Source organism: Mastomys coucha, unplaced genomic scaffold (genome assembly GCF_008632895.1).
Source record: "Mastomys coucha isolate ucsf_1 unplaced genomic scaffold, UCSF_Mcou_1 pScaffold18, whole genome shotgun sequence".
In the NCBI taxonomy this organism is placed as follows: domain Eukaryota; kingdom Metazoa; phylum Chordata; class Mammalia; order Rodentia; family Muridae; genus Mastomys; species Mastomys coucha.
Window position 1 is genome coordinate 46,427,803 of NW_022196900.1, and position 8,650 is coordinate 46,436,452.

Consider the following 8,650-nt stretch of genomic DNA (forward strand, 5'->3'; position numbering starts at 1 on the left):
CGAGAAAATGCAAGTTGCTCTACCACAGACAGACGTGCAAACAGAAAGGAAACCTCTAGAACAAAAGCAAGAGCTTTCCCTAGCAACCCTGGGCTGTTCCTGCCCTGCCACCAGCCCTTTGATGCAGTTCAGATCCCAGCACTGGCAGAGTGGCAGCGGCCTGGGGGCCAGATCTGGTGCAGGACCCACCGAACAGGAGAGCTGAGGGATGAGCAAGTCCTCACGGTTTAGATCACCACACAGCAAGGCAGCCTGGGCAAGTCTTAAATATTGCCTGGCTGCTCCACCCATACCTCCATGGGAAGTGACAGTGAAGGACGTCCTATCTCCTCCTCTGGCCTCTACACACACTTACACCTGTGTATACATGCACCTGCACATTCCTAAGCATTCATAACACACACACATACACACACCCACACACACCCCAGTACAGGCAGAGCACTGGGTGAGATGGCACACACCTGTAGTCACTGGGGAACCTGAGACAAGAGGACTGCCAGGAGTTCAGGACTCCTAGTGAGTTCCAGGTAACCTGGACTACACATCTAGATATTCTTTAAAGAGCTGGGGGTAGGTGTTCAGAAGATAGAGGGCTTGCTATCAAGCCTGATGATTTGAGTTAGATTTCCCAGAACCCTCTTGGTAAGTGGGGAAAGAAATGATTCCCACAGCTGTCTTCTGATCTTTATAAGCACTCCATGCACACCAGTAACCACCACCACCCCTGAAATTTAAAAAAAACAAAACAAAACAAAACAAAACAAAACAAAAACACCCTAAATAAGTAAAAAAGTAACAAAGTAAGGGCAAGGACAAGCATGATGATGCAGGCCTTTAATCCCAGCACTTGGGAGACAGAGGCAGATGGATTTCTGTGAGTTCAAAGCCGGTCTGGTCTACTTAAAGAGTTTGAACTCCTGCCAAAGCTACACAGTGAGAAACCTTGTCTCAGGTTAAAAAAAAGGGGGGGTGGGGCGGGAGGATGGTATTTGTTTCTGTGGTAAGACTAGAAAGGCAGGGGGCAATAAGTAATCTTTTGGGTGCTGGGAATTTTTTGTTTTTTTATCCTAGGAAAGTCACGTGTGTATACTCTGACACTCTATAGAGCTGTATACTTACATATTTTCTTATGTATGTTATGCTAGGTCTCACTGTGTTCCCGTTGGCTGCCCTGGAAATAGTTATTTAGAGCAGGCTGGCCTTAAACACATAGAGATATGCCTGCCTCTGTCCTCCCAGTGCTGGAATCAAAGGTATGTGCAACCACACCTGGCTGAAGTTTTGAGAAGTTGAGAACAGAAAGTGATGCAGCTTATTTTGTAAGGTTCTGGGGAAGATCAATAAATCAATAAATTGAACAGTCAGAAGAGTGTCACACACATAGAAATGGGACTATTAATGACTTAGGCTTATGGCCTACTGTTAAGGGAGTCTTGCTGTGCACTGAAATGAAGAGCTGGGCCAGCAGGAGAGCTAGAAGGAATCTCAGGTATGTACCACTGACTTCCCAGACATTGCCCATTCTGCTTTCCTGAGCTGTCAACTGAGGGCTGATGTGACTGATGACCCATTGTCTAGACTTGTGGCAATGCTGATTGTAATGGAAATGGCTTGAAGCAGGTTTGCAGTTACCTTCTACCAAGATTAAGCCATGGTCTCCTTCAGGCCTGCTGTTCATACAAAGTGAACTGAAGACCCGGCTATGGGGAAGACAACCTTCTCCACGCCCTTCCACCAGCATTTCTCCTCCCTCCTATATAAACACCATGTGTTCTAGCTCCATTCTGTCTGAATCTGCCCTTTCCAATCCCCTTTGTGCTGCTGGGTCTCTTCCATTTCCCCCCCCCCCTCTCTCTAGAATATCTAACCCCTCTAGTAAGCTCTACTGTGGAAGACTCAGCTCTATGCCTCTGTAAGGGATCTACCCACCCTAAGACCACAAACAACTAAATGGCATGGCTGAGTTCTAAGTAGATTGTTTATTTGTTTGGGTTTAAGTTTGCTCCTCCAGCCGGGCGGTGGTGGCACACGCCTTTCATCCCAGCACTTGGGAGGCAGAGGCAGGTGGATTTCTGAGTTTGAGTCTACTGAGTGAGTTCCAGGACAGCCAGGGCTACTCAGAGAAACCTTATCTCAAACAAACAAACAAACAAAAAGTTTGCTCCTCCTATAGCATAAGTTGGCTTCAAACTCCCCATGTAGCTGAGGCTGGCCTTGAACTCATGATCTCCCTACCTCAGCCTCCCAAGTGTGGGGGTTGCAGGTGTGTGCCAGTCATGCCCAGTATTCAGTCATGGTCTGTCTAACTCAAGAATGTACACTCTTGGCCGGGGGTGATGGCACACACCTTTAATCCCAGCACTTGGGAGGCTGAGACAGGTGGATTACTGAGTTCGAGGTCAGCCTGGTCTACAGAGTGAGTTCCAGGACAGCTATACAGAGAAACCCTGTCTCGAAAAAAACAAAAAACAAAAAAAAACAAAAAAACAAAAAACAAAACAAAACAAAACAAAAAAAGAATGTACACTCTGGGAGTGTTATAGGACTAATTTACATTTGTATTTTTGGCTTTAGAAAAGATGGAGTTAGAAGAGATGATTAGGGTTCCTTGAAGCTATGTCATGCTCCCCATTCCCCTCCCCCAAACAAGGCACAGCCGGGCAGCGGTTGTTGATGCACATCTTTAATCCCAGCACTTGGGAGGCAGAACCAGGCAAATCTGAATTCGAGGCCAGTCTGGTCTACAGAGCAAGTTCCAGGAGGGCCAGGGCTACACAGAGAAATCCCCTCGCAAAAAACCATAACAAAAACTTTACATTGTATGCAGCTCCATAATGTTCTTTCTGGAAGATTGTCTCAATCCAGACTGATGACATACTTGCCAGTCCCTGTCAGAAGACAGCTTCCTTACACAGGGAGATAGTCCTGTTTTCTTTTCACCTGAGTCTGAAAGTAGATTGCTCCGGGGGAGGGGAGGGGCGTTCAGCAGGAACCTACAGCAGGAGAGAGAGACTGAGGCTGGACGAGAGACACGAAGAATGAGAACAAGACAGGTGTCTGATCAAGCTCTGAAAACTTAATTTCAGAGATGGCAATATAAGCATAAACAAGAGGAAGCTTCAAGGAGTAAGGAAGAGCCCCGGGGGCTTTCCGAAGCCCAGGTGGCAATCTTTAGTCTCTGGAACCCGTGATCACAGTGTCCTCCACACCCACAAAAATTCTTACTGTTAGACTACACTTGTTCTCTCAGGGTTGTATGTGTAAGCTAGTAATTTTCCACAAGGCCATGGTTAAGGCCATGGATCCCAGCAGTAGATGAAACTACTTTTCTTATGGGCTTGAAACTTAAAAAATAAAATAAAATAAAATAAAATAAAAAGAGTTAGTGTAACAAGTTATGAGGCCAGGTGGTTTCTGATTTGACCAGTACAAGCTCTGTGTGGATTGGTTATCACTGAGTGCAATTTCCTGGATAACCCAAATAACCCAAGTGCTCAACATTACTTTTCTATTGCTTAGATAAAACACCACAACCAAAGGTAACTTGGAGTGGAAAAGGTTTATTTCATCTTAGAGCTTTTAGTTCATCATCCAGTGAACTCAAGTCAGAACTGACACAGAGGCTGCAGAGGAGTGTTGCTTACTAGTTTGCTCACCACGGATAACTTAGCCTCCTTTCTCATAGCACCCAGAGGCACCAGCTCTGAAATGACACCAACCACAGTGAGCTGGGCCCTCTCACATCAATCAAGGATCAAGAAAATACCCGAGCAGATGGTGGTGGCATATACCTTTAACTCCAGCACTCAGGAGATAGAGACAGATGGATCTCTGAGTTCGATGCCAGCTTGGTCTAGAGTGTGAATCCTGGGACAGTGAAGGTTACACAGAGACATCCTATCTCACAAAATCTAATAAATAAGTAAAGGAAGGAAGGGAAGGAGGAAAGGAAGAAGGGAGGGAAGAAGGAAGGAAGGAAAAATACCCCCATAGACTTGCCCACAGGCCAATCCAAACTGAAGAGCTTTGAACTAATTTTATTGGCAGAAAACATTTCAAGACAGCCTAATATTGACTCTATCATTTGATTACTAGTAGTCACTCTTAGGCAGGTCTATAATCAAAAAGAGCAAACAGGGAAAAAGAAATACAAAATTTACAGTTGGAGAAGAAAAAGGACACCAAGAAATATAATGTTGGGTCTAAAGCTTATGCTAAAGCAGAAAGGGAGAGGTTGGGCGCTAACTGGAATAAAAGGCGCAGTGTCTAGTTCTGTGCTACAGAGGGATTTACATTTTAAAAACCCTATAAATACAGAAGGAATAAGTTCAAAATACATAACAAAAACAAAAGCAAAGAATAATTGAGGTAAAACTGATTGTTTTCATGCTTTCTTCATAACATATAACTAATATTCTCAACAGAAGAAACCTGATAGTTCAACAAATAAGAAGTTTCCACAAGAGTTGGAGAGATAGTTCAGTGGTTAAGAGCATTGACTGCTGTTCCAGAGGTCCTGAGTTCAATTCCCAACAACCACATGGTGGCTCACAACCATCTGTAATGGGATCTGATGCCCTCTTCTGGTGCATCTGAAGACAGCTATAGTTTACTCATATACATAAAATAAATAAATCTTTAAACAAAAGTTTCCACAATAATAGGATATGTGAAAGACATATATTCCAAGACCCCCAGGGAGTGCCACAGATAGCACTGGCTATCTGTCCTGTCTGTCATGTCTATCATCTATCTGTCTATCTATCTATCTATCTATCTATCTATCTATCTATCTATCTATCCATCTAACTTATCTATCTATCTATCTCTCATTCATCCATTTATCTCCAGTTATCTCTGTCTCTCTACTCATGTCTATCTCTCTGTTCTAGAGAGTGAAGCTATGGCCTTGTACATAGCCGGCATATGATCTCCCACTAAGCTTTAGCTCAGATCTTATGGCTTTTTTTTTTCCTATATACAAATCCATGCGGCTGGCGAGATGGCTCAGCAGGTTAGAGCACTGACTGCTCTTCCAAAGGTCCTGAGTTCAAATCCCAGCAACCACATGGTGGCTCACAACAACTCGTAATGAGATCTGATGCCCTCTTCTGGCATGTCTGAAGACAGCTACAGTGTGCTTAATATATAATAATAAATCCTTGAGCCAGAGCAAGTAGGGACTGAGTGACCGGAGCAAGCAGAGGTCCTAAAAATTCAATTCCCAACAACCACATGAAGGCCCACAACCATCTGTTCAGCTACAGTGTACCCATATACATATACATGAAATAAATAAATAAATCTTTAAAAAAGCAAATCCATAATAACATTTAATTCATAGATTTGCACAGTAAGAAATAAACAATGACTAATAAAATAGAATAGTTACAGTAATAAAAGTTAAATGAGTGTTCTCTCTATCTCTCTTTCCTCCACCCCCACCTCCACTTCCCCCCTCTCCTCTCCTAGGATGGGTTATATACACAATACAAAGGAATGACTCATTTCTAGAGTGGCATGAAGGGAGACGAATCAAATTTCATCTTGGTGCTCAGAAAGGCAATTTAAAACTTTTGAGTTTTAGGGCCAGCAAGATGGCTCTGTAGGCAAATGCACTCATACATACACACACACACACACACACACACACACACACACACACACACACACACACAAACATTAATATAGCTGCCCATGGTGGTACACACCTTTACTCCTAGCACTCTGGAAGAGGCAGACATCTTTCTTTCTTTCTTTCTTTCTTTCTTTCTTTCTTTCTTTCTTTCTTTCTTTCTTTCTTTTGGTTTTTCGAGACAGGGTTTCTCTGTGTAGCCCTGGCTGTCCTGGAACTCACTCTGTAGACCAGGCTGGCCTCAAACTTAGAAATTTGCCTGCCTCTGCCTCCCAAGTACTGGGACTAAAGGTGTGCGCCACCACCACCCGGCTGACATATTTCTAATGAATTCCAGGCTGCTCTGGTTTACATAGTGAGATTCTAGCTCAGAAATTTAACTTTAAAAATGAGTTATTTATAAAAATTTTCAAGTAACGTCTTTTTTGTTGTTAAATTTTTATTATTACTTTGTTTGTATTCATGTGTATGTACCACAGTGAGTCTATGGAAGACAACTTTCAAGAGTTGGTTCTCTCCTTCAATCTTGTTAGTCCCAGGAATTGAATTCATGGTATCATCAATCTTGATTGTCAGGCTCAGTGAAGTAAATGGAGAGTCAGTTGTGTTTTTGTTGGGGCAAACATGTAAAGTTTCTGAAGTGTACACAGGTGCAAGGATGTTTTAGTAAAGCAAACACGTGAATGGACACATGACTAAGGCTTATTTTTTTTGTTTGTTTGTTTGGTTTTTTTTTTTTTTTTTGAGACAGGGTTTCTCTGTGTAGTCCTGGCTGTCCTGGAATTCAGTCTGTAGACCAGGCTGGCCTCGAACTCAGAAATCCGCCTGCCTCTGCCTCCCGAGTGCTGGGATTAAAGGCATGCACCACCACTGCCCGGCAGGATTATTTGTTAATGACACACACATATTGGTCTAGCATACATTGCATAGCTGAGTTACAATTGTCAGGACTCCATAAAGAGAAACACCAAAAAAACTTCTGGTCGTGTGTCTTGGCTTCTAGCTGTGTCCTCTGCTCAGGCTGATCTGATGTCACCTAAGACAGACTCAGGTGCTAAGGGAAGACACAGGCTGAGACAAGACCCAAAGAAGACATGATGTTTAGAGAGACTATAAAAAAGATTCGACGGACAGTGATGGAGGCTGAAGCTTGGCTTACTTATAGATCTAGCTGTACAATGTTTGTTGGTATTCGCTGATCTTCTCTTTGCTCAGAAACACAGCTGAGAACTTTTCCTGACATTCTTCCCTGGTCCCTCTAGATGATTTGTAATAAAGTTGAGGCCTGGGTGTTCCTACTAGGATGTACCACTGCTCTTGCTAACCTGACTCTACCAAACTAGACTGTTGGAGTATCCATAAAGTGTTTAAGAGTGGGTCAAACTGCCATTGTTAACCTGTGAACTGAACGGCTGATTTCAGAATAACACAAGAGTTGCTCCAAAAAACCATTTCTAAACAGATCCCTTCATTCTTTTTGGTGGGTAGTGGGTTAAAAGAGAGGTTAAAGCATTTTTTAAAAAACCTTAATTAAAAGTAGACCTTAAGAAAATTAAAATTACAGCTCAGAAGCAAGCACATTTACCTGAAAGGCTGGCCTTAGTTGGATGGTTGTTTGGATGGTTGGTTGGTTAGTTGGTTGGGTGGGTGGTTGGTTGGATGGTTGGTTTGTTGTTGGTTTGTTGGTTGCTTTGTTGGTTGGTTGGTTGGTTAGTTGGTTGGATGGGTGGTTGGTTGGATGGTTGGTTTGTTGGTTGGTTTGTTGGTTGGTTTGTTGATTGGCTGGTTGGTTGGTTAGTTGGATGGATGGTTGGTTGCATGGTTGGATGGATGGTTGCTTTTGAGGCAGTACCTTACTGTTTCCCAAACTGTCCTGACCCCTGTAATCACAGCACATGGAACCCAGGCAGGAGGATCAGATTTTCTTTTCTTTTCTTTTCTTTTTTTTTTTTTTGGTTGACAGGGTTTCTCTGTGTAGCCCTGGCTGTTCTGGAACTCACTCTGTAGACCAGGCTGGCCTCAAACTCAGAAATCCACCTGCCTCTGCCTACCAAGTGCTGGGATTAAAGGCGTGTGCCACCACTGCCCGACGTATGGCCTATGCTTTTAATCCAGCACTGGGGAGGCAGATCCAGGCAGATATCTGTGAGTTCAAGGTAAGCCTGGGCTACAAATGAGTCCCCAAATCCATCCAGGGTTACATGTAAACACTGTCTTTAAAAACAAAAGTAAAAGTTAGGTGCATTGGCTCATATATGTAATTGTACAGTAAATTTGAGGCCAGCTTGGGATACATGAGATTTCTGAGTTTGAGGCCAGCCTGTTTGTTCTATGTAGTGAGTTCCAAGACACAGGGAAATCCTGTTTCAAAAAACAAAAAAAGCAAAACAAAAGAATGTCTTAAAAAAAAAAAAACAGAAAAAAGCAAATGTTCAGTTAAAAAAAAAAGACTCTCTGGTGCAATTGTATACTACCTAACTTTAATATTTTTACTACATATTTGTGTGTGTGTGTGTGTGTGTGTGTGTGTGTGTGTGTGTGTAGAACACTTTGAGAAAGTGATTTCATTGTGTGGGTCCTAAAGAGTCAAATTCAGATCATCAGACTTGCAGCAAGCACTTTTACCCATTAAGCCATCTCCCTGGCCTACCGCCCAGTATAATTATAAAGGCATTTCAGCAATTAAACATTAAAGAATTGTGTAAAATGACACAGGATGCAGAACAAAATCTCTTACAAAAGTTCATGTCATTTACAACTAAGATCAAGCAGCCAAAAAGGAGCAGATTAATGTTCACCAAAGCCACAGGAATAAAACAGGTGCAAAAAATAAAAAAGATACATATTATGTTTTCAATAAAATAGAGTCTTTCCATGTGTTAGTTGGGTGGTCTTTTGCCTTAAGAGGACAAGGCTGTGAGTGTGTAATGACTGGGTTCAATCGTCCTCTTCCAAAGGAATAATATCAGGCACTTCATCAATGTCAGACGCTGAGTCAACAGCAGTGAAATC

General features: G+C 42.7%; 2 protein-coding genes across 2 annotated transcripts in view; both read right to left on the reverse strand.

Annotated features, from left to right (window-relative positions):
- LOC116095394 (perilipin-2-like) overlaps positions 1 to 226 on the reverse strand; it is a 6,601-nt gene extending 6,375 nt beyond the window's left edge. The window contains exon 1 of the mRNA XM_031376789.1: positions 190 to 226. The gene's annotated coding sequence lies outside the window, so the exon portion shown is untranslated. The remainder of the gene's footprint in view (positions 1 to 189) is intronic.
- Positions 227 to 8,367: 8,141 nt separating this feature from the next.
- Positions 8,368 to 8,650, reverse strand: part of LOC116096205 (perilipin-2) — a 52,660-nt gene continuing 52,377 nt past the window's right edge. Inside the window, exon 10 of the mRNA XM_031377805.1 lies at positions 8,368 to 8,650. Within this exon, the coding sequence (XP_031233665.1) occupies positions 8,576 to 8,650 (75 nt within the window). The 3' untranslated portion in view covers positions 8,368 to 8,575.